At 40.6% G+C, this 27,308-nt stretch overlaps 1 protein-coding gene across 1 annotated transcript in view; it reads right to left on the bottom strand.

Moving 5' to 3' along the window:
• Positions 1 to 4,418: 4,418 nt before the first annotated feature.
• Positions 4,419 to 27,308, bottom strand: part of LOC311124853 (uncharacterized protein) — a 35,496-nt gene continuing 12,606 nt past the window's right edge. The window contains exons 4-9 of the mRNA XM_084198955.1: positions 13,521 to 13,642; positions 13,223 to 13,349; positions 12,662 to 12,759; positions 12,349 to 12,526; positions 6,110 to 6,169; positions 4,419 to 4,445 (exon numbers count right to left, since the gene is read on the bottom strand). Of these exons, the coding sequence (XP_084055081.1) occupies positions 6,150 to 6,169; positions 12,349 to 12,526; positions 12,662 to 12,759; positions 13,223 to 13,349; positions 13,521 to 13,642 (545 nt within the window). The 3' untranslated portion in view covers positions 4,419 to 4,445; positions 6,110 to 6,149. The remainder of the gene's footprint in view (positions 4,446 to 6,109; positions 6,170 to 12,348; positions 12,527 to 12,661; positions 12,760 to 13,222; positions 13,350 to 13,520; positions 13,643 to 27,308) is intronic.

The following is a 27,308-nucleotide window of genomic DNA, read 5'->3' as shown; positions in this document are numbered from 1 at the left end:
GTTCAAAACTGTTCAACTATTGTATTTTTCTCTCTTTGTGTCAATTACTCACCACATTATATTCACTGCAGTGCTAGCTAGCTGCAGCTTATGCTTTCAGTACTAGATTCATTCTCTGATCCTTTGATTGGGTGGACAACATGTCAGTTCATGCTGCAAGAGCTCTGATAGGTTGGAGGAAGTCTTCCGGAAGTTGTCATGATTACTGTGTAAGTCTATGGAAGGGCTTGAGAACCATGAGCTTCCTAGGTTTTGTGTTGAAGTCAATGTACCCAGAGGAGGACGGAAGCTAGCTGTCCTCCGTGCTACACCATGGGGCTACCCTACAGAGTGCTGCTGTGGCTACTGTAGACCTTCATTGCAAAATAGTATGTTTGAATCAATTTTTTGGTGACATTATTATATTTAGTATAGTTTTGTCTAAAAAGGAGAACTTTTTAAATGTTTTACCATTTTTATTTTTCTGAAAATCACTCAGAAGGATGGTCCTACCCTTCCTCCTCATGAGAAGCCTCCACTGCACCCAAACGACATCAAGCCAACTTGAAACAATTGTGGGAAGCATTGGAGTCAACATGGGCCAGCATCCCTGTGGAACGCTTTCCACACCTTGTAGAGTCCATGTCTCGACGAATTGAGGCTGTTCTGAGGGAAAAAGGGGAGGTTGCAACTCAATATTAGGACGTTGTTCCAAATGTTTGGTATAATCAGTGTATATACAGTGCCTTGCAAAAGTATTCACCCCCCCTTGGCGTTTTTCCTATTTTGTTGCATTACAACCTGTAATTTAAATGGATTTTTATTTGGATTTAATGTCCAAATTGGTGAAGTTAAATGAAAAAAATAACTTGTTTCAAAAATTTCTAAGAAAGAAATAACAGAAAAGTGGTGCGTACATATGTATTCACCCCCTTTGCTATGAAGCCCATAAATAAGATCTGGTGCAACCAATTACCTTCAGAAGTCACATAATTAGTTAAATAAAGTCCACCTGTGTGCAATCTAAGTGTCACACGATCTGTCACATGATCTCTCTATATATACACCTGTTCTGAAAGGCCCCAGAGTGGCACCATGAAGACCAAGGAGCTCTCCAACAGGTCAGGGACAAAGTTGTGGAGAAGTACAGATCAGGGTTGGGTTATAAAAAAATATCTGAAACATTGAACATCCCACGGAGCACCATTAAATCCATTTTTAAAAAATTGAAAGAATATGGCACCACAACAAACCTGCCAAGAGAGGGCCACCCACCAAAACTCATGGACCAGGCAAGGAGGGCATTAATCAGAGGCAAAAATAACCCTGAAGGAGCTGCAAAGCTACTTTTTTATTTATCACAATTTTCTTTAACCAATTACAGTGGGGGAAAAAGTATTTAGTCAGCCACCAATTGTGCAAGTTCTCCCACTTAAAAAGATGAGAGAGGCCTGTAATTTTCATCATAGGTACACGTCAACTATGACAGACAAAATGAGAAAAAAAATCCAGAAAATCACATTGTAGGATTTTTTATGAATTTATTTGCAAATTATGGTGGAAAATAAGTATTTGGTCAATAACAAACATTTCTCAATACTTTGTTATATACCCTTTGTTGGCAATGACACAGGTCAAACGTTTTCTGTAAGTCTTCACAAGGTTTTCACACACTGTTGCTGGTATTTTGGCCCATTCCTCCATGCAGATCTCCTCTAGAGCAGTGATGTTTTGGAGCTGTCGCTGGGCAACACAGACTTTCAACTCCCTCCAAAGATTTTCTATGGCGTTGAGATCTGGAGACTGGCTAGGCCACTCCAGGACCTTGAAATGCTTCTTACGAAGCAACTCCTTCGTTGCCCGGGCGGTGTGTTTGGGATCATTGTCATGCTGAAAGACCCAGCCACGTTTCATCTTCAATGCCCTTGCTGGTGGAAGGAGGTTTTCACTCAAAATCTCACGATACATGGCCCCATTCATTCTTTCCTTTACACGGATCAGTCGTCCTGGTCCCTTTGCAGAAAAACAGCCCCAAAGCATGATGTTTCCACCCCCATGCTTCACAGTAGGTATGGTGTTCTTTGGATGCAACTCAGCATTCTTTGTCCTCCAAACACGACGAGTTGAGTTTTTACCAAAAAGTTATATTTTGGTTTCATCTGACCATATGACATTCTCCCAATCCTCTTCTGGATCATACAAATGCACTCTAGCAAACTTCAGACGGGCCTGGACATGTACTGGCTTAAGCAGGGGGACACGTCTTGCACTGCAGGATTTGAGTCCCTGGCGGTGTAGTGTGTTACTGATGGTAGGCTTTGTTACTTTGGTCCCAGCTCTCTGCAGGTAATTCACTAGGTCCCCCCGTGTGGTTCTGGGATTTTTGCTCACCGTTCTTGTGATCATTTTGACCCCACGGGGTGAGATCTTGCGTGGAGCCCCAGATCGAGGGAGATTATCAGTGGTCTTGTATGTCTTCCATTTCCTAATAATTGCTCCCACAGTTGATTTCTTCAAGTCTTGTATGTCTTCCATTTCCTAATAATTGCTCCCACAGTTGATTTCTTCAAACCAAGCTGCTTACCTATTGCAGATTCAGTCTTCCCAGCCTGGTGCAGGTCTACAATTTTGTTTCTGGTGTCCTTTGACAGCTCTTGGCCATAGTGGAGTTTGGAGTGTGACTGAGGTTGTGGACAGGTGTCTTTTATACTGATAAGTTCAAACAGGTGCCATTAATACAGGTAACGAGTGGAGGACAGAGGAGCCTCTTAAAGAAAAATCATCAGTGGGCCAACAATATAAACAATGGAGCAAATGCATCACATCCAAATATAATTTTATTATCTGTGGAGCTGGAGGAATGACACACCCAGATAAACACACACAGTCAGAGTTTAAAAAAAGGACCATTTAAACACATGGAATCTGATCTACTCTATATTGAAACTGACAAACTCCATGTTCAATTCATGTTTTCTAATAGAAACATACAAATAAATGTTTAAGTATACTTTGTATAAACACATTTCATATGGTATAAACAAGTAAACACAATCTCAGTCAGTCAACAATATAAGACAATGGGAGCACTGTGTATGTCCTCTGATGAACTTTAAGTCAATGTGATGTGAAATATCAACTTACACACTAGGATAATTAATTCTTCTCTCCTGTGTGTGTCCGCTCATGAGCTTTCATTTTCCTAACCGGTAAAAACTCTTTCCACAATGGGAGCAGTGGTAAGGCTCCTCCATTGTGTGTGTCCTCATGTCTTTTCAGGGTGTCCAACCAGTTAAAACTCTTTCCACAATGGGAGCAGTGGTAAGGCTTCTCCACTGTGTGTACTTTCTGGTGAGATTTCAGGTAGTCTAACAGTTCAAAACTCCTTCCACAATGGGAGCAGTGGTAAGGCTTCTCCATTGTGTGTGTCCTCTCATGTCTTTTCAGGTTGCCTAAACTGTTAAAACTCTTTCCACAATGGGAGCAATGGAAAGGCTTCTCCTCTTTGTGTATTTTCTCATGAGCTTTCATGTTTCCTAAGTGGTTAAAACTCTTTCCACATTGGGAACAATGGAAAGGCTTCTCCTCTTTGTGTATTTTCTCATGAGCTTTCATGTTTCGTAAGTGGTTAAAACTCTTTCCACACTGGGCGCAATGGTGTGGCTTCGCTCCTGTGTGTGCCTTCTCATGTATATTCAGGGTGTGTAAACGGTTAAAACTCTTTCCACAATGGGAGCAGTGGTAAGGCTTCTCCACGGTGTGTATTTGCTCATGAGCTTTCATGTTTCCTAACCGGTTAAAACTCTTTCCACAATGGGAGCAATGGAAAGGCTTCTCCACTGTGTGTATTTGCTGATGAGATTTCAGGTAGTCTAATCGTTTAAAACTCTTTCCACACTGGGAGCAAAGGAAAGGCTTCTCCTCTTTGTGTATTTTCTCATGAGCTTTCATGTTTCCTAAGTGTTTAAAACTCTTTCCACACTGGGCGCAATGGTGTGGCTTCGCTCCTCTGTGTGCCTTCTCATGTATTTTCAGGGTGTGTAAACGATTAAAACTCTTTCCACACTGGGCGCAATGGTGTGGCTTCACTCCTGTGTGCGCCCTCTCATGCCTTTTCAGGGTGTGTAAACGGTTAAAACTTTTTCCACAATGGGAGCAGTGGTAAGGCTTCTCCACTGTGTGTATTTGCTCATGAGCTTTCATGTTTCCTAACCGGTTAAAACTCTTTCCACAATGGGAGCAATGGAAAGGCTTCTCCCCTTTGTGTATTTTCTGATGAGATTTCAGGTAGTCTAACCGTTTAAAACTCTTTCCACACTGGGAGCAATGGAAAGGCTTCTTCCCTTTGTGTGTCTTCTCATGTATTTTCAGGCTTCCTAAATTGACAAACCTAGTTCCACACTGGGAGCAGAGGTGTCGTCTTGCTGGTTTGGACGTCTCTGGTTCCTCCGACTTTGGTTTTTCTCCTGCCAAAGACAGTGTTTATTTAAAGAGAGACCTGAATGAAACCCCCACTTGATAAAACCAAATTTCTATGACATTTAATCCAAATCAGATCCCTCAATAACCTGAGGACAGTTATGAAACATTTCATCAATTAAAACAATCTTGGTGTGATTTCAAAACAAATGATGTTGTAGAGCTTCCTGGTAATTACTGATACATTTTTATTCATTCTGTTTTATAAGTCAGAACACAAAAAACGAGACAGTTCTAGGACACTCAAGACACAGACATCTCTGGATTCCTATCGTGCAGGTGGTTGTAAATGTATAACCTTAATAGCTGTATGATACAGAATGCGACCTACACATTTCCTTCAACCTAAAATAAGTAATTTTGTGTGGAAGTCCCAAACTTTTTTTTTTTTTTTTACATTGGAGACAGACACAAAGCACATGAGTAACATCTCCCCATTGTCGAAAGAGTCCGACACTGCTGTTTAAATGGCAATTCTTCTGATTTAGACTATCACTAATGTCATGATATTTTGGATAAAGTCAAAAAGAATGTGAAATATTTTGTTCCTAAAAACATAAACGCAACATGTAAAGTGTTGGTCCCATGTTTCATGAAATAAAAGATCCCAGAAATCCAAGAGCACTAAAGCTTATTTCTCTCAAATCTTGTGCACAAATTTGTTTACATCCTTGTTAGTGAACATTTCTCCTTTGCCAAGATAATCCATCCACCTGACAGTGTGGCATATCAAGAAGCTGATTAAACAACATGATCATTACAAGGGTGCATCTTGTGCTGGGGACAATAAAAGGCCATTAAAATATGCAGTTGTGTCACACAATGCCACAGATGTCTCAACTTTTGAGGGAGTGTGCAATTGGCATGCTGACTGCAGGAATATCCACAGGAGATGTAACTCCGTCTTTTTAGAGAATTTGGCAGTGCATCCAACCGGCCTCACAACCGCAGACCACGTATAACAACGCCAGCCCAGGACCTCCATATCGTCTGAGACCAGCCATCCCGACAGCTGATGAAACTGAGGAGTATTTCTCTCTGTAATACAGCCCTTTTTGTGGGGAAAAAAATGTATTCTGATTGGCTGGGCCTGCCTCCCAAGTGGGTGGGCTTATGCCCTCCCAGGCCCACCAATGGCTGCGCCCCCTGCCCAGTCATGTTAAGTCCATAGATTAGTGCCTAATGAATTTATTTACATTGACTGATTTGCTTATATCAAGGCTGCCCAACCCCCCTCTTCCTGGAGATGTACCGTCCTGTGGGTTATCAGTCCAGCTCTAATTTAACACACCTGATTCTACTTATTAGCTGCTCAACAAGACCTTAACAAGCTGAATCAGATATGCTAAATTAGAGTTGGACTGAAAACCTACAGGAAGAGGGTTGGGCAGCCCTGGCTTATATGAACTGTAAATCGTTGAAGTTGTTGCGTTTATATTTTTGTTTAGGTTTTAGAACACCTACTTATTCAAGGGTCTTTCTTTATTTGGACTATTTCCTACATTGTAGAATAATAGTGAAGACATCAAAACTATGAAATAATACATATGGAATCATGTAGTAACCAAAAAAGTGTTAAACAAATATATTATATACAGTGGGGAGAACAAGTATTTGATACACTGCCGATTTTGCAGGTTTTCCTACTTACAAAGCATGTAGAGGTCTGTAATTTCTATCATAGGTACACTTCAACTGTGAGAGACGGAATCTAAAACAAAAATCCGGAAAATCACTTTGTATGATTTTTAAGTAATTAATTTGCATTTTATTGCATGACATAAGTATTTAATACATCAGAAAAGCAGAGCTTAATATTTGGTACAGAAACCTTTGTTTGCAATTACAGAGATCATACGTTTCCTGTAGGTCTTGACCAGGTTTGCACACACTGCAGCAGGGATTTTGGACCACTCCTCCATACAGACCTTCTCCAGATCCTTCAGGTTTCGGGGCTGTCGCTGGGCAATAAAGACTTTCAGCTCCCTCCAAAAGATGTTCTATTGGGTTCAGGTCTGGAGACTGGCTAGGCCACTCCAGGAACTTGAGATGCTTCTTACGGAGCCACTCCTTAGTTGCCCTGGCTGTGTGTTTCGGGTTGTTGTCATGCTGGAAGACCCAGCCACGACCCATCTTCAATGCTCTTACTGAGGGAAGGAGGTTGTTGGCCAAGATCTTGTGATACATGGCCCCATCCTTCCTCCCCTCAATACGGTGCAGTCGTCCTGTCCCCTTTGCAGAAAAGCATCCCCAAAGAATGATGTTTCCACCTCCATGCTTCACGGTTGGGATGGTGTTCTTGGGGTTGTACTCATCCTTCTTCTTCCTCCAAACATGGCGAGAGGAGTTTAGACCAAAAAGCTATATTTTTGTCTCATCAGACCACATGACCTTCTCCCATTCCTCCTCTGGATCATCCAGATGGTCATTGGCAGACGGCCTGGACATGCGCTGGCTTGAGCAGGGGGACCTTGCGTGCGCTGCAGGATTTTAATCCATGACGGCGTAGTGTGTTACTAATGGTTTTCTTTGAGACTGTGGCCCCAGCTCTCTTCAGGTCATTGACCAGGTCCTGCCGTGTAGTTCTAGGCTGATCCCTCACCTTCCTCATGATCATTGATGCCCCACGAGGTGAGATATTGCATGGAGCCCCAGACCGAGGGTGATTGACCGTCATCTTGAACTTCCATTTTCTAATAATTGCGCCAACAGTTGTTGCCTTCTCACCAAGCTGCTTGCCTATTGTCCTGTAGCCCATCACAGCCTTGTGCAGGTCTACAATTTTATCCCTGATGTCCTTACACAGCTCTCTGGTCTTGGCCATTGTGGAGAGGTTGGAGTCTGTTTGATTGAGTGTGTGGACAGGTGTCTTTTATTTTATTTATTTATTTTATTTTTTGTCATTTAGCAGACGCTCTTATCCAGAGCGACTTACAGGAGCAATTAGGGTTAAGTGCCTTGCTCAAGGGCACATCGACAGATTTTTCACCTAGTCGGCTCGGGGATTAGAACCAGCGACCTTTCGGTTACTGGCACAACGCTCTTACCCACTAAGCTACCTGCCGCCCCATTTATACAGGTAATGAGTTCAAACAGGTGCAGTTAATACAGGTAATGAGTGGAGAACAGGAGGGCTTCTTAAAGAAAAACTAACAGGTCTGTGAGAGACGGAATTATTACTGGTTGGTAGGTGATCAAATACTTATGTCATGCAATAAAATGCAAATTAATTACTTAAAAATCATACAAAGTGGTTTTCTGGATTTTTGTTTTAGATTCTGTCTCTCACAGTTGAAGTGTACCTATGATAACAATTACAGACCTCTACATGCTTTGTAAGTAAGAAAACCTGCAAAATCGGCAGTGTATGAAATACTTGTTCTCCCCACTATATTTGAGATTCTTCAAATAGCCACCCTTTGCCTTGATGACAGCTTTGCACACTATTGGCATTCTCTCAACCAGCTTCATGAGGTAGTCACCTGAAATGCATTTCAATTAACAGGTGTGCCTTCTTAAAAGTTAATTTGTGCAATTTATTTCCTTCTTAATACGTTTGAGCAAATCAGTTGTGTTGTGACAAGGTAGGGGGGGGTATACAGAAGACAGCCCTATTTTGTAAAAAAACAAGTCCATATTACAGCAAGAACACCTCAAATAAGCAAAGAGAAACAACAGTCCATCATTACTTTAAGACATGAAGGTCAGTCAATATGGACATTTCAATAACTTTGAACGTTTCTTCAAGTGCAGTCACAAAAACCATCAAGTGCTATGATGAAACTGGCTCTCATGAGGACCACCACAGGAATGGAAGACCCAGTGTTACCTCTGCTGCAGAGGAAAAGTTCATTAGAATTACCAGCCTCAGAAATTGCAGCCCAAATAAAATGCTTCACAGAGTTCAAGTAACAGACACATCTCAACAGCAACTGTTCAGAGGAGACTGTTTGAATCACACCGTCATGGTCGAATTGCTGCAAAGAAACCACTACTAAAGGACACCAATAAGAAGAAGAGACTTGCTTGGGCCAAGAAACACGAGCAATGGACATTAGACCTGTGGAAATGTGTCCTTTGGTCTGGAGTCCAAATTGGAGATTTCTGGTTCCAACCGCCGTGTCTTTGGGAGACGCGGTGTGGGTGAACGGATGATCTCCGCATGTGTATTTCCCACCGTAAAGCATGGAGGAGGTGTTATGGTGCGGGGGTGCTTTGCTGGTGACACTGTCTGTGATTTATTTAGAATTCAAGGCACACTTAACCAGCATGGCTACCATAGCATTCTGCATCAATACGCCATCCCATCTGGTTTGGGTTTAATGGGACTATCATTTGTTTTTCAACAGGACAATGACCCAACACAACTCCAGGCTGTGTAAGGGCTATTTAACGAAGAAGGAGAGGGATGAAGTGGTGCATCAGATGACCTGGCCTCCACAATCACCCGACCTCAACCCCAATTGAGATGGTTTGGGATGAGTTGGACCGCAGAGTGAAGGAAAAGCAGTCAACCAGTCCTCAGCATTTGTGGGAACTCCTTCAAGACTGTTGGAAAAGCATTCCAAGTGACTACCTCATGAAGCTGGTTGAGAGAATGCTAAGAGTGTGCAAAGTTGTCATCAAGGCAAAGGGTGACTACTTTGAAGAAACCCATATAAAATATATTTGACTTGTTTAACACTTTGTAGGATACTATATGATTCCATGTGTTATTTCATAGTTTTGATGTCTTCACTATTATTCTACAATGTAGAAAACAGTAAAAAATAAAGAAAAAGCCTTGAATGAGTAGGTGTGTCCAAACGTTTGTGTAGTACTGTACATAAAGCTCGGAAAGTATTCAGACCCCTTTACTTTTTACACATTTTGTTACGTTATGGCCTTATTCTAAAATTGATATATTTTTAATTTCCCCCTCATCAATCTATACACAATACCCCATAATGTCAAAGCAAAAACAGGTTTGTATGAATTTTAGCAAATGTTTTCAAAAAGAAAACCTTAAATGTCACATTCATGTAAATATTGAGACCTTTACTCAGTACTTTGTTGAAGCACCTTTAGCAGCGATTACACCCTAGAGTTTTCTTGGGTATGACGCTACAAGCTTGGCACACTTGTCCTCTCAAGCTCTGTCAGGTTGGATGGGGAGCATTGTTTCACAGCTATTTTCAGGTCTCTCCAGAGATGATCGATCGGGTTCAAGTCCGGGCACTGAATGGGCCACTCAAGGAAGTAATGTCCCGAAGCCACTCCTGCATTATCTTGGCTATGTGCTTTTGTTCGTTGTCCTGTTGGAAGGGGAACCTTTGCCCCAGTGAGGTGTTGAGTTCTCTGGATCAAGGATCTCTCTGTACTTTTCTCTGTTCATCTTTCCCTCGATCCTGACTAGTCTCCAAGTCCCTGCCGCTGAAATACATCCCCACAGCTTGATGCTGCCACCCCCATGCTTCACCGTAGAGATGATGACAGGTTTCCTCCAGACGTGACGCTTGGCATTCAGGCAAAGAGTTCAATCTTGGTTTCATCAGACCAGAGAATCTTGTTTCTCATGGTCTGAGAATCCTTTAGGTGCCTTTTGGCAAACTCCAAGCGGGCTGTCATGTTCTTTACTGAGGAGTGGATTCCGTCTGGCCACTCTACCATAAAGGCCTGATTGACGGAGTGCTACAGAGATGGTTGTCCTTCTGGAAGGTTCTCTCATCTCCACAGAGGAACTCTGGAGTTCTGTCAGAGTGACCATCAGGTTCTTGTTCACCTCCCTGACCAAGGCCCTTCTCCCCCGATTGCTCAGTTTGGCCGGGCGGCCAGCACTAGGAAGAGTCTTGGTGGTTCCAAAGGTCTTCCTTTTAAGAAGGATGTTGGCCACTGTGTTCTTGGGGACCTTCACTGCTGCATAAATGTTTTGCCGTGAAACAATCTGTAAGGATCATTCCTTCAAACTCATGGTTTGGTTTTTGCTCTGACATGCGTCTGTCAACTGTGGGACCTTTTATAGACAGGTGTGTGCCTTTTCAAATCATGTCAAATCAATTGAATTTACCACAGGTAAGTTCTAGAAACATCTCAAGGATCAATGGAAACATGACGCATCTCAGCTCAGATGTCATGAATTAACTATGATATCATCATATTTGTATATGTTTTATTGATTGAAAATCGTTTTGTGATACGTGTTTAAATGGCAAAGCAGCAGAGCTTGGCCTGCATTCAGCAACGTCACGAGTCACGTTTTTGCAGCTGTTTCAGTACAGCACTACAGGGAGAGAGGGAAAACTCCACTGGACTGGTTTCATAGTATGGAATTGGAATCACTTCAGAGTTTCTGGATTTTGGGTAAACGTCACCTTTAAAGCATCATTGAGAAATAATTAATTGAAGTTGGAACATTTGTAGACTAGAGGTTAAGACTGTTGGGCCAGTAACCGAAAGGTCGCTGGTTCAAATCCCCACGCCCGCAAGGTGGAAAGGTCTGCCGTTCTACACTTGAGCAAAGCAGTTATCCCCTAACAACAACTGCTCTCCGGACGCTGATGACGTGGAACGTCGATTAAGGCAGCCCCCGCACCTCTCTGATTCAGAAGGGTTGGGTTCATTGAGGAAGACACATTTAGGGTGAATGCATTCAGCTGTGACTGACTAGATATCCCCTTTCCTTTCCATTTTAATCCCAGTCCTCCTTTAAGACTCCATAATGTTTCATCATTAGATGCTCCAGTCCTCCTTTAAGACTCCATAATGTTTCATCATTAGATGCTCCAGTCCTCCTTTAAGACTCCATAATGTTTCATCATTAGATGCTACAGTCCTCCTTTAAGACTCCATAATGTTTCATCATTAGATGCTACAGTCCTCCTTTAAGACTCCATAATGTTTCATCATTAGATGCTACAGTCCTCCTTTAATACTCCATAATGTTTCATCATTAGATGCTACAGTCCTCCTTTAAGACTCCATAATGTTTCATCATTAGATGCTACAGTCCTCCTTTAAGACTCCATAATGTTTCATCATTAGATGCTCCAGTCCTCCTTCAAGACTCCATAATGTTTCATCATTAGATGCTCCAGTCCTCCTTCAAGACTCCATAATGTTTCATCATTAGATGCTCCAGTCCTCCTTCAAGACTCCATAATGTTTTATCATTAGATGCTACAGTCCTCCTTTAAGACTCCATAATGTTTCATCATTAGATGCTACAGTCCTCCTTTAAGACTCCTTTAAGACTCAAAATGGAAAAATCTTGAGTTTTGTTTGCCTTTAGACCACAATGTATAATAATACATACGTAACGTTATCCATGCATAGTCACTTTAACTGTACCTACATGTACATTATGTTTTTAGGAAAAGTATATGTAAAACATGCACCATACATCAGATCATCTTGAAACTTTCTCTCTAAATCTAACTTTCATCAAGGTTTTATATAGTCTATTGGTTTCTCTCTTTTCATTGGCAGAATCCTTTTTCAGTGTTATGATATTCATAACATCCATATCTACCAGTCTATCTTCATGTCAACTAACAGAAATCTGGTGGTTGTCCTGGTAACAGATACCAGTCTATCTTCATGTCAACTAACAGAAATCTGGTGGTTGTCCTGGTAACAGATACCAGTGTATCTTCATGTCAACTAACATAACTCTACTGGTTGTCCTGGTAACAGATACCAGTCTATCTTCATGTCAACTAACATAACTCTCTGGTTGTCCTGGTAACAGATACCAGTCTATCTTCATGTCAACTAACAGAACTCTGCTGGTTGTCCTGGTAACAGATACCAGTGTATCTTCATGTCAACTAACAGAACTCTGCTGGTTGTCCTGGTAACAGATACCAGTGGGCAGATCTATTTTATTTGTTCAAACTAAACTACAGCACTTACTTTGATGAGTCAAATCTGCTCCTTTCTTCTCTTCTCCTCCTCTCACAGTTCCACTCAGCCCCGTTGTTTTCCTGCAGTCCACCAGCCGCACAGACAACCTCTTCAGACCCAGCAGTAAGGTGCTACTGGGAGAGGTACGACACAGGGACTCTGGGAGGGCGGAAGGGCTAGCGTTGTCCTGGTAACAATATAGAGGGGACATAGACACATATCATTATGGATGCTGATGTCACTGTTGTCATAAAGTGCTTTACAGAAACCCAGCCCAGACCCCGATAGAGCAAGCTGTATGCTAGACCAGACCAAGCTGTACCATCTGGTGTTCTGATCTGGAGAGACTCTTCTCTGCCTCATCAGCATCAGGATGTTGTTGAGGCTCCCCAGAGGATCCATGATAGTAATGTCTCCCTCCTGTGTGAACGAGAACATCAAACAGATGGTAAACGTATTATCTTCTATTGCAATCATAGGGTCTTACAAGAGGCATTCATATATCTAAACAGGCCCTAAAACGGTCACTTTAGTCATTATTTTATAAAATATTGTTTGATGCAAATGTTAAAAGGTAGTTCCACAAATTGGGTGCCTTTTGCGTCCATTTGATATTTTAAGTAGAAATTAAGCACCAATATTAAATTTGAAAAGCCTGTTATATTAGATGAGGTGCACTTTAATGTAGACCACATGGCGAATTCATTAAAGTTAATTTAAAAGTCCTCAAAATATATGTACTAATTGCAGATTGAACCTTTAACAATTTATACAGTACTGAACAACATATTGAAGTATATAACTTCAGTAGAATGCCCCTTAAAAACACACATTAGTTCAACAACAGCAGAGTGTGTGCCCCTGTTTTTAAGACAGTACTCACTGGTGTTAATCAGATCTCCAGTCTCCTCTTCCTGCTCTTTCACTCCAAAAACGTCTTCCTTCTTCAACTTTATTGAGATACCATCCTCTTCCTCTCTAAAAGGTTCTTCCTCTTCTTTCACTATAACATCCTCCTCTTCTTCTTTCAATATACCAGCGTCCTCTTCCTCCTTTATCATTCTGAAAGCTTCTACCTCCTCCTCTTCCACTGTGACAGGCTCTATCCCCTCTTCCTCTTTCACTCCATACGGATCTTTCTCTCCTTTCACTGTAACATCCTCTTCTTCTTTCAGTGTAACAGCCTCCTCTTCCTCCTTTATCATTCTGAAAGCTTCTTCCTCTCCTTTCACTGTAACAGCCTCTATCCCCTCTTCCTCTCCAAACGGATCTTTCTCTCCTGTCACTGTAACATCCTCCTCTTCTTGTTTCACGGCAATGTTCAGCCCCAGAGCTTCTTTCTCCATACACCAGACCTCCTCTTCTTTAGCAGGGGAGGAGTAGTTTAGTGAGCTCATGGTCAGGGATGTTAGCTAGTTAGCTAGCTAGTTAGCATTAGCGACTAGCCTAGTGCTAGGCTCAGTATCAATCTTTAACACGTTTCCAATTAGGTTAAAGTTACCCAGCAGATAATGTTACGTCAAAAGAAATGTGTTTAAAACACTGAGATTAGCTAATGTACATAAACATGGTCTAAAGCCTCAATCTTTTGGTTTTATGTTTGCTAGCAAGCTACCGAGGTGGTTGAAAGAGTAGCCGTGTGGTTGTTGCTGAAGAAGAGTCCCGTCCAGTCCATTATACGTCACGCAATAATCATCACCTGAAAGACGCACATCGCCATCTGCTGACTGGAGTGGGTAACGCAGTTTGGAAACAATATTGACTACATCGTTCGTATTGGCAAAGAATGTCGTAATAATTTAACAATAAGCTGATATATTTTCTCTTACGTCTTACAAATAAGACTTTCCTGTACACAGACGTAGAAGCTTAATATGAATATTTAGATTTAGGTTCCTATCTCTCACCGTCCCTAAGAGGGGTGCATCACTTGATTGGGTTGAGTAACTGACATTATCTTCCTGTCTGGTTTGTTGCTCCCTCGGGCTCGTCCAGTGGAGGAGATCTTTGTGGGCTATACTCAGCCTTGTCTCAGGGTAGTAGGTTGGTGGTCTGTTGATATCCCTCTGGTGGTGTGGGGGCTGTGCTTTGGCAAAGTGGGTGGGGTTATATCCTGCCTGGTTGGCCCTGTCTGGGGGTATCATCGGATGGTGCCACAGTGTCTCCCGAACCCTCCTGTCTCAGCCTCCAGTATCTATGCTCCAATAGTCTATGTGCTGGGGGGCTGGGTTCAGTCCGTTATCTGGTGTTATTCTCCTGTCTTATCCAGTGTCCTGTGTGAATTGAAGTATGCTCCCTCTAATTATCTCTCTCTCCCTCTCTCCCTCCCATCCTGGAGGACCTGAGCCCTAGGACCATGCCTCAGGACTACCTGGCCTGATGACTCCTTGCTGTCCCCAGTCCACCTGGTCATGCTGCTGCTCCGGTTTCAACTGTTCTGCCTGCGGCTATGGAACCCTGACCTGTTCACCGGACGTGCTACCTTGTCCCAGACCTGCTGTTTTCAACTCTCTCTCTCTACCGCACCTGCTATTTCAACCTCTAAATGCCCGGCTATGAAAAGCCAAGTGATGTTTACTCCTGATGTACTGACCTGTTGCAACATCTACAGCTACTGTGATTATTATTTGACCTGCTGGTCATCTATGAACGTTTGAACATCTTGGAGAAAAATCTTGGTTCCTGCCTTTCTAGGGAGTGTTTCCTAGCCACGTGCTTCTACATCTGCATTGCTTGCTGTTTGGGGTTTTAGGCTGGGTTTCTGTATAGCACTTTGTGACATCTGCTGATGCAAATAGTGCTATATAAATAAAATGTGATTGATTGAATTTGATTAATAAATACTTCTATGAATAGGTAGTGTGTTAATACACATTCTCTGTTCATTTTTCACATTCGTTTTTATCTAGAAGTGACCATAATATTCCCTTAAAGCCACACTCTATAAGATACAAATCATCCTGTAAACAATAGAGCAAATGCATCACATGCAAATAGCACTTGATTATCTGTAGTGATAAACACTGAGTATACAAAACATTAAGAATACCTTCTCCTTCCATGACATAGACTGACTAGGTGAATCCAAGTGAAAGCTATGATCCAACTATTGATGTCACTTGTTAATCCACTTCAATCAGTGTAAATGAAGGGGAGGAGACCGGTTAAAGAAGGATGTTTAAGCCTTAAGACAAATGAGACATGGATTGTGTATGTGTGCCATTCAGAGGGTGAATGGGGGAGACAAAATATTTAAGTGCCTTTGAACGGGGTATGGTAGTAGGTGCCAGGCGCACCGCTTTGTGTCAAGAACTGCAACGCTGCTATGTTTTTCCAGCTCAACAGTTTCCCATGTGTACCAAGAATGGTCCACCACCCAAACAGCGGCTGTCAGTGCCTTTTAACACAGGTCGAGATAAACATTTGAGGTGACATACAGTGACAAGAGAGTTTCTATTGGACAAATTCAGGTACGTTTATCCCGGTTTTGTTCCGTTTAAGAAACGTTTTTCAACAGAATCGGTGGAATGAATACACCTCTGATCACGCTTAAACACAGTTCACGTTCATAACAGCCACGTTGTATTTCTTCTCGCATCTATGCGCTCTCCTCCTCTCACCTTTTCCCTTCGCTTCTGGACTTCAATGCAAACCACATCAGCTGTATGTGACAAGGCGAAAATAACCTTTCCAAACCAAACCATATCATAACTGCTACACACAGCCTACATCGTTGTCACCATATTAGCTAAAGTAAAGTCATAGTCAACATAGATAATAGAACTAACGCATGAGTATATCTGCTATAATCATGCAACAATGTTACAGTGTACAGTCAGTAAGCAGTTTAGCAGTTACACCGGTGGGCCTGGTGGCAATAAATTAATAAAACCAAAAGCTTACCTTGTCTTGGAAGAGTTCCAGTGTTGTGTTGGATAGTCATAGCCAGCTAGCTAACATAGCATCCCTCTGTTTGAGCCGGGTGTTTGAGTAATTAAACTAGCCAGCTGCATTTGCTAAGTAAGTGAAACTGAAAGTGGAAAAGAAATGACGAAATCTCTCTCTCTCTTGCTTCTCCTTCATTTTGGAAGAAATGAATTTGTTCAAAACGGTTCAACTATTGTATTTTTCTCTCTTTGTGTCAATTACTCACCACATTATATTCACTGCAGTGCTAGCTAGCTACAGCTTGTGCTTTCAGTACTAGATTCATTCTCTGATCCTTTGATTGGGTGGACAACATGTCAGTTCATGCTGCAAGAGCTCTGATAGGTTGGAGGAAGTCTTCCGGAAGTTGTCATGATTACTGTGTAAGTCTATGGAAGGGCTTGAGAACCATGAGCTTCCTAGGTTTTGTGTTGAAGTCAATGTACCCAGAGGAGGACGGAAGCTAGCTGTCCTCCGTGCTACACCATGGGGCTACCCTACAGAGTGCTGTTGTGGCTACTGTAGACCTTCATTGCAAAATAGTATGTTTGAATCAATTATTTGGTGACATGATTATATTTAGTATAGTTTTATCTAAAAATGAGAACTTTTTAAATGTTTTACCATTTTTATTTTTCTGAAAATCACTCAGAAGGATGGTCCTCCCTTCCTCCTCATGAGGAGCCTCCACTGCACCCAAACGACATCAAGCCAACTTGAAACAATTGTGGGAAGCATTGGAGTCAACATGGGCCAGCATCCCTGTGGAACGCTTTCCACACCTTGTAGAGACCTTGTAGGGACCATGTCCCGACGAATTGAGGCTGTTCTGAGGGAAAAAGGGGAGGTTGCAACTCAATATTAGGAAGTTGTTCCAAATGTTTGGTATAATCAGTGTATATACAGTGCCTTGCAAAAGTATTCACCCCCCTTGGCGTTTTTCCTATTTTGTTGCTGTCAAGGGTGCTGTAGTGAAATATTCACGTAGTACACGAGCTCAATAAGCCCGGAGGCTAAATAAAGGCGCACACAGGCGTCAAACAAAAAAAAAAACCAAACGAACATGAAACATACAACGGTGGCAGCTAGTACTCCGGGGACGACGACCGCCGAAGCCTGCCCGAGCAAGGAGGAGGAGCAGCCTCGGCCGAAACCGTGACAGTTGCATTACAACCTGTAATTTAAATGGATTTTTATTTGGATTTAATGTCCAAATTGGTGAAGTTAAATGAAAAAAATAACTTGTTTCAAACATTTCTAAGAAAGAAATAACGGAAAAGTGGTGCATACATATGTATTCACCCCCTTTGCTATGAAGCCCCTAAATAAGATCTGGTGCAACCAATTACCTTCAGAAGTCACATAATTAGTTAAATAAAGTCCACCTGTGTGCAATCTAAGTGTCACACGATCTGTCACATGATCTCTCTATATATACACCAGTTCTGAAAGGCCCCAGAGTGGCACCATGAAGACCAAGGAGCTCTCCAAACAGGTCAGGGACAAAGTTGTGGAGAAGTACAGATCAGGGTTGGGTTGTAAAAAAATATCTGAAACATTGAACATCCCACGGAGCACCATTAAATCCATTATAAAAAAAATTGAAAGAATATGGCACCACAACAAACCTGCCAAGAGAGGGCCACCCACCAAAACTCACGGACCAGGCAAGGAGGGCATTAATCAGAGGCAAAAATAACCCTGAAGGAGCTGCAAAGCTCCACAGCGGAGACTGTCCAGAAAAAAGCCATTGCTTAAAGAAAAAAAATAAGCAAACACATTTGGTGTTCGCCAAAAGGCATGTGGGAGACTCCCCAAACATATGGAAGAAGGTACTCTGCTCAGATTAGTTCTGATCCTTTCTATTCTCATTGTTGCTACAGTTTGTGAATTGAAAATAAACATCTTTGCTAAAAGTATTATTATATTATTGATCGATTGACTATGACTTTTCAGATCACCCAGTAGTGCTATCTGCAGGGTCAGCTCCATGCCAATATTGCATTCTAATGATTCTGTCTCTTCACAGCCATCTGCAGAGCTGGGAAGATTGTATCCCCCATACAAATAGCATTCTATTGGTAGCAAGAATTTTATATAATCATTTAAATTGAAAAATTCTACGTTTTGAATCCGGCGTCGTTTTGCGTATCAGTTCATAAACACTGTGCCATGGAATCGGTACTTCAAAAAACTCTTCCCAACTATTTTGCAATCTATATGGGACGGCTGTCAATCTTTTGGTCCTTAAATGAAACTGGTAAACTTTTTTATTTATCACAATTTTCTTTAACCAATTACAGTGGGAAAAAAAGTGTTTAGTCAGCCACCAATTGTGCAAGTTCTCCCACTTAAAAAGATGAGAGAGGCCTGTAATTTTCATCATAGGTACACGTCAACTATGACAGACAAAATGAGAGAAAAAAATCCAGAAAATCACATTGTAGAATTTTTAATGAATTTATTTGCAAATTATGGTGGAAAATAAGTATTTGGTCACCTACAAACAAGCAAGATTTCTGGCTCTCACAGACCTGTAACTTCTTCTTTAAGAGGCTCCTCTGTCCTCCACTCGTTACCTGTATTAATGGCACCTGTTTGAACTTGTTATCAGTATAAAAGACACCTGTCCACAACCTCAAACAGTCACACTCCAAACTCCACTATGGCCAAGACCAAAGAGCTGTCAAAGGACACCAGAAACAAAATTGTAGACATGCACCAGGCTGGGAAGACTGAATCTGCAATATGTAAGCAGCTTGGTTTGATTTTGATTTGAACAAGGCCGATAGACAAGTTCCTTACTTTTTCCTCCTTCCACTTTCCTCTTCCATTTTTGCGGTAATGCTGCAATTATTTGGTTGTAATTTTGGGTAGAGCAGACATTTCCATATGTTTTTGTTAGCTGCATAACTCCTCCATTCCTACCGATAATATAATTTACGAAGATTATACCTTTTTTTTTTTAATTTCTAAAAAAATAAAGTTTTTTTTATCAATTAGTATATTTGAGTTTAACCACAATATTTGTTGCAATATTTGTTCTGTCATTTCTGGAGGATTAAATTGAAATTGCAACCAACTTTCTATGGCTTGTTTTAGAAATAGTGATATTTGGGAGACGATTTCCTTTTCAAATACCTGAAAGTGAGGGGTTGTAATCTGAATAAAGGGAAAAAGTCCCTTCTTGAACATTGGGTGAGACAATCTTATTAGTTTGCTAGAGAACCAGTTCAGATTTAAGTATACTTTTTGTATGACTGAAGCTTTTAGTGATAGGTCTAATGCTTTAATATTTAATCATTTCTGTCCTCCTTTCCATGGTAGCAAGATCTTATCTATTTTTGCAAACTTTCTCTAAACATTTTTTGGAGTGAGATCATTTATTTCATTTGGGATATGTATTCCAAGTATATCCACATCACCATCAGACCATTTTATTGGTAAACTACACGGTAATGTAAAAATTGTATTTTTTTGTGATCCAATACGTAATATAGTACATTTATCATAATTTGGTTGTAATCCAGAGAGGTTAGAAAATGTATCTAGATCCTCTATGAGGCTGTGGAGGGATTCAAGTTGTGTATTTAAAAGAAAACATGAATCATCAGCGTACAATGACACCTTTGTTTTTAAGCCCTGGATTTCTAATCCCTTGATATTATTGTTGGATCTGATTTTAATAGCTAACATCTCGATGGCAATAATAAATAGATATGCCAATAGTGGACAACCTTGTTTCACTCCTCTTGATAGTTTAAAACTTTCTGAGAAATAGCCATTATTTACTATTTTACACCTAGGGTTAATATACATGATTTTAACCCAATTTATAAGAGATTGTCCAAAATTGAAATGCTCCAGGCATTTATATATAAACCCCAGTTGTACTTTATCAAATGTATTTTCGAAGTCTGCTATGAATAGTAGGCCTGGCTTCCCAGATTTTTCATAGTGTTCTATTGTTTCATTTTCCACTTGTATCCTGTTTCAGTAATAATGAAATCAGACCTTCTTCTTGAGTGTCTGCTAATCTACCATTTCAATAGGAGTGGTTAAAACATGCTAATAACGGTCCTCTGAGTATATCAAAAAAGGTTTGGTATACCTCGACTGGTATGCCATCCAACCCTGGAGTTTTCCCGGACTTAAAGTCTTTAATTGCATCCAGAAGTTCCTCCTCTGTAATTTCACCTTCACATGAGTCTTTCTGTATGGCTGTTAATTTTACATTATCAATAGAAAAAAAATCTCTACAATTTGCTTCAGTTAGAGGAGATGGAGGCGACTGAAACGAAAACGTATGCTTAAAGTACTTTGTTTCCTCCTTCAAAATATAATTTGGTGAATCATGGGTGACTCCATCATTTGTAACCAGTTTCAATAAATTATTTTTGGTAGCATTCCTATGTTGAAAATAAAAAAATAATTTGGTGCTTTTTTCCCCATATTCCATCCAGTTTGCTTTATTTTTATAATATATTACACTTGATTTTTCTTGAATAAGTTTCTCAATTTCTTTTTGTTTTTCCTCTAATTTATTCTGAGCCTCAATGATACAGTTTTTATTGCTATCTATCTGTTCTGTTAGACCTTCTATTTCCTTTGTTAGTGTGGACTCTTTTAACCTAAATTGCTTTCGTTTTCGAGATGAGTACTGAATTGCACGTCCTCTAAAGGCACATTTAAAGGTGTCCCGTACAATAAGGGGATTTGCTGTACCTATGTTATGTCGGAAAAAATCAGTTATAAATTCCTCTGTCCTAGTTAAAAACAAGTTATCATCCAATAGGCTTTGATTAAATTTCCAATATCCTCGCCCAAATTCAGTAAGATTAATGTATATGCCAATTATATGATGGTCCGACCGCATTCTGTCACCTATCAACACTTTTTAAACTTTTGGTGCCAAAGAGAATGACATAAGAAAGAAGTCAAGACGACTAGCTTGATTGAGTCTCAGCCATGTATATCTCACTAGATCAGGATATTTAACCCTCCATATATCTACTAGTTCTAATGTATCCATGACATTCACGATTTCCTTAAGAGCATAAGGATGATTGTTTGTAGTGTGATTTCCTTTACGGTCCATTGAGCTATTTAAAACTGTATTATAATCTCCCACCATAATAATAGAGTCTTGAATTGCTTGCAAGGTCGATAATTGGATCATCATTATTTGGTCCCCGTCCCTGGAGTCTCTTCAATGTCTGATCTTCATTCCCACAGACTTCATCCCCGTCCCTGGAGTCTCTTCACTGTCTCTTTCATCTCCTTGTTAGGAGCAGAGTTTTCAGACTCTCTCAAATAATATCATTAAAGTGTCAATACATCAACAGTGATGTAGTGTCTATCTCCAATAATGTGTAGCCTATAAGAAACCTGTCCCATTTTACTTGTCTATTAATTATCTTAATTAACAATGTTTGTGATGACTTACTGATGCTTCTAGTGTGCTGTCTCAATGAAGAGAGCTGTGTGCCATGTGACACCATCCTTGATGTGGGGAAGAGTGTTGGGCAGGCACATCCTGTTCCTATTAAGACCTGACCAGCTGAGAGCAGGTGGGCTCTCCTGTCAACATGAGGCTCCTGCTGCTGCCCTCAAAGGCACATTGACAGATTTTTCACCTAGCCGTCTCGGGGATTCAAACCAGGGACCTTTCAGTTACTGGCCCAACACTCTTAACCGCTAGGCTACCTGCAGCAGGAGCCTCATGTTGACAGGTGAGCCCACCTTTATTTTTCCCTCATTATGAACATTCATACTAACTGGCTACCGATCAACCTATTGCGAATATTGAACATTCATATTGGACTGGACAGCTAGCTAACTGGCTACCGATCAACCTATTGTGTGTACTGAACATTCATGATGATAAAAAGATTGTGGGGGCTGTTTTGTTAGACATTATCGATCATAGTATGCTGCTGGAAAAACGTATGCGTTATTGCTTTACACCCCCTGCTATAATGTGGATAAAGAGTTACTTGTCTAACAGAACACAGAGGGTGTTCTTTAATTGAAGCCTCTCAAACATAATCCAGGTAAAATCAGGAATTCCCCAGGGCAGCTGTCTAGGCCCCTTGCTTTTTTCCATCTTTACTAACGACATGCCGCTGGCTTTGAGTAAAGCCAGTGTGTCTATGTATGCAGATGACTCAACACTATACACGTCAGCTACTACAGTGACTGAAATGGCTGCAACACTTAACAAAGAGCTGCAGTTAGTTTCAGAATGGGGTGGCAAGGAATAAGTTAGTCTTTAATATTTCCTAAACTAAAAGCATTGTATTTGGGTCAAATCATTCACTAAACCCTCAACCTCAACTACATCTTGTAATGAATAATGTGGAAATTGAGCAGGTTGAGGTAACTAAACTGCTTGGACACCCATGCATACCCCACAAGACATGCCACCAGAGGTCTCTTCACAGTCCCCAAGTCCAGAACAGACTATGGGAGGCGCACAGTACTCCATAGAGCCATGACTACATGGAACTCTATTCCACATCAGGTAACTGATGCAAGCAGTAGAATCAGATTTAAAAAAACAGGTAAAAATACACCTCATGGAACAGTGGGGACTGTGAAGTAACACAAACATAGACACACGCATACAAACACAGGATAACATACCCTGGACTGGACAGCTAGCTAACTAGCTACCGATCAACCTATTGTGTGTATTGAACATTCATATTGGACTGGACAGCTAGCTAACTGGCTACAGATCAACCTATTGTGTGTATTGAACATTCATATTGGACTGGACAGCTAGCTAACTGGCTACAGATCAACCTATTGTGTGTATTGAACATTCATATTGGACTGGACAGCCTTACCTATAGAGTAGCACCACCACCCATCAGCCAGTTCTCTTCTTGACGTCAACGCCGCAGTGTATTGTTGCTATAGGTAAGGCCCCACTCAGTAAGATATAAATCATCAGAGTGGGTCACCAACTTAAATGTAAACAATGGAGCAAATTCATCACATGTAAATATCACTTGATTATCAGAGGGGTGTACTACGGAGCCAGATAGAACTACTGAGACATTCCAAATCAGGCTTCATCCATATCATGAAGGTGGATGTTGATCCAACCATTTCAAAAGTAATGACGGGGCTGATGGAAACAGGATATGCGGGTACAATTGTATAAATGCAGACAGACAATTTGTTCATTTGTTTTACATGGTGGGGTCTTTTTGTGTCAGTAAAAATGTATAAGCGAGAAATGGCGGTGGAAACTCCTTTATGCGCAAATATTGATATAATAACCATCATATCGAAGTTAACTTGGAGTCACGCGATGATATGTTGTGTGGTCCTCCCGCTACGACTTGGGAACCCATGCAGTTTATTAGGCTACAGATGAAATAAGTTATGAACTTCACAGGGTGGTGAAAGTGCACGTGATGAGCTTGATGCTCCGTTCCAATACATTTTGATGGTCTAATTCTGGTGACATGATGATCGATGCTTGGTTGCCATTTGACATATAAAATAATATTGCTCTTCTCCATAACAATCTCATCATGTAGGTAGCCTACCCGCACTGTATCTGTGAGCTGTTGGCTACAGTGAACGTGCCAAGAGCACGTTTGCTACGTAAAGCAACAGTTGTTTAAAACCATCAGTAGAGTTGAAAATGGGATGGAAACCCATTTAACGTGTATTTGTCATGGGAATTTAACAGCAAAAGTTATTTTTTGTGCACTACGTCACGCAAAGCCTTTTATCCGCAATGAGTCTGTTTGATGGAAACTTTTCTGATGGGAAAATGCGTATATTGTTTTATGCAGATTTTAGAATATTCACATGAAAATCTGTCGCAAATTGTATGGAAACTTAGCTACTAAGGTGGATATTGATCCAACAAATGACGCTTATTCAAACCAGTCCACTGGGCACAGACGTCAGTTCAACATCTAGTTTCTATTTACATTTCATTGAGTCGTCAACTGAAGTGAAATCAACACAAAACATCAAATGTCATTGGATTTAGGTTGGAAGGTCAGTGAAAAATTAAATAAAAAACCTTATGTTGATGGCTTTTTGCAAATCCAATCCGTTTTCCACATTGATCTAACATCATCACATGGATTTGTTTTGCTGAAATGTGGTGTCGTATCGGGTGAATGGTGGCAATTATTGCTGTCAACAAAGAGTCCGCTTATGCTGCACAATGATTAGAGGCTTTTATTAATATCACAAGGTTACAGCATAAGTTACAGACCCGCGGTGTCCGGAGAACGGCGTCCCAGATTGCCATGGCCGTTCTGCCTCTATTTGTCTAGCCCCTTACTTATAAACAATGCAAAAAGATGGGCTCCCTCTTCTGGCCAATCACCAGTCTCCCCTGTCTACAACACACTTCCTGTCTGTTGTATGTGGCGTTACACTAAAACATTCCCTCTTGATACTAAAATCAACATTCTTTCAGTTCCACTTAAAAAACATTTAACAACGACATAATCCCAATACACGACATATCCCCCCTTCGAGACGAACAGTCTCGAAAACAAACAGAATAGGATTATGACAAGTAACAATTTATCTTATTGAGTATCTTTAACATTAAACCAAAAACATTATTCTCTAGAGTGTAAATACCTTTCTATGAAATAACTGTTTATGAAGTGTGAATACATTACTATGAAATATGAACAAATCTCTATGGAGTGTAAGAGCGAAAAACTGTCCGGCAGCCATCTTTTCAGATATCCATCCATCAAGACAGTAAAATTCTCTCACGGTCCCTCTGCCCCAGGCAACCACCTTCGGTACTCCAGATAAACTCATAAACCATGTAAATGCATTTGAAACTATGATGCAATTAAATACACATGTAAGCCCCTGCAAACAAAATCCTATCCAAAAACATCCACTCTAAGGCTGGTCAACCCATTGGACCCTAAAGTGGAACTCTCCCTGCCTAGCCTCTCTGTCCCTAAACATCACCGAAATAAACAAAAACATCTAAGATCCTCACATGTATTCAATAACATCAAACATCATTCTACAAAAATTAATACCTAAGAATATGACACAATTATGTATTACACATGTCTATATTTCATTGCAGACACTGGAATGTAGTCCACTACACTTCATCTCCCCGTAGTCTCCTCTTCCAATGGACTGTTGATGATGGAATCAGAATCTTTCCACACCCTCCTTGTTCCATCTCCTCCAGTCATATTGTCCCTTCATATTGTCCCTGTTTGAGTATTTCACTCTCCATATGTTCCCCCAAATGCTTCTGGAAGAAAAAGAAAAACCAAACTGTATCTTTTGCAAAACAACACTTTCAAATTAAACATCAATATCAACTAAGAATATAAAAATGATATATAAATGATGTATGAATCACATAAACCCATTCCCCCCTTTGATTCATAAATCATGCTACAAATCACACTAATATTGGAGAATTTTTTTTTGAAAAATGATCAAAACATCAAAATGATATTTATCCATTCAGTTCCACTTGTCCATCTTCATCCAGATCAGGAACAGTCAACAGCGGCATCTGAGTGTTGTCTCCAGGCATCATTCTCCAACCTATCTCAATATCATAGCTTTCTCAAAGGTCAGTAACAAATGACAAACATCACACAGTGTTGTCAAAGCTGCAATTAAATGTAACCCATCACTGCCCCTACTGGCCTACCTGATCTTGCAACCAAGTCTTCTCAGATCTCCCAAACGCATCCCTTATATTCTTCAATGCATATATAACCCTCGTGATATTATCGGAACTATCTGGACTCAAAGTATACCTAATATTATCAATATGATCTTCCCAAATGTTACACCATACCATGGAAAAAGTCCCCCCTTCTCCCTTAGATTTATCCTTCAATGATAGGCTTGAAGACTATGACATGTAGCCATGTCTCTTTTCATCCAATTTCAAATATAGCTTCAGATTTCTGTGTCCGGTGCTACCCCTCTTATAATGGTAGAAACCTCATATGGAAGCTTCAACGTTGACATGTAACAACATCCTGTCCATCCATAGGGTAAGAATATATATGCTTTATCACCACAAACCCTCCAAATATCTCTATACTTCCCCATAGTCACATTGTCAGGCAAAAGCTAATCTTTTAACCATCAAAGTCCTGCTGTTCTTACTACCTGGTACATAAAAAGTAACATATTTCTCATTACTACCCTTAAGGTCATGCATACCCAAAGTTATCATATAACATCACAATCTGATATTCCCATAAACATACCCCTTACCTCATATGTTTTATTAGAACAAAAACAACTTTTAGCCCTCAATGGTTACACCTCAAATGCTTCAGGGTTTGCTGTTACCTGATTTTACTTTTCATCTAACAAATGCACCCAAGTTAATTCATTTAACCCAATAACACCTAACCCTAGGCTTAAACAAATGTTTTGACAATGACATTATTTTATCTGTTACTGACTGTTGCTGATACCACAGTCATGACAAAGCATAAGATTGACACATACTTGATAAAGGTCGAACGACCGTCTCTAACATGTTTGGTTCTGGAATTCTCACCAGACATGGACCCTCAATATTCCTCACTGATCTTACAGAATGAGCTGCTGGAACCTGCCCATCTATCTCTAATTTTCACAACAGAAGAATCAAACCACTCCCTTTAGTTTCTCTCTCCCCTAACGAGCGGTACTGATCAGATACCTCTCCTTGTCTGTCATTAAAATCAAAGACCTCATCCGGTACCTCCATGATGAATCTATATTCTCTCTACTACTATCTGTTCTCCTATTTTAACCCTATTCGTACTATAATTGACAGCACTCTCCATCCGTAACATAACCCCTGAGTCCTTCTTACTACCCCTTTAATTTCAGAAAAGTTGTTGTCGGTGTCATACTTCCTACATTTGCTATTGCCATCGTATCATTAATCCCTTCCAAAGTTACCATTAAAGTAGTTGATTTAGTTGATGTATCAACCTTAATTACTTCTAGTGCGAAAGTTACCCATATCCTATGTGTATTATCTACTGTTGGAGTGGCTA

Source organism: Coregonus lavaretus (genome assembly GCF_964263955.1).
Source record: "Coregonus lavaretus genome assembly, contig: HAP1_SCAFFOLD_106, whole genome shotgun sequence".
In the NCBI taxonomy this organism is placed as follows: Eukaryota; Metazoa; Chordata; class Actinopteri; order Salmoniformes; family Salmonidae; genus Coregonus; species Coregonus lavaretus.
Note: the sequence above shows the minus strand (reverse complement) of the source record. Positions and strands in the feature narration are given on the sequence as shown.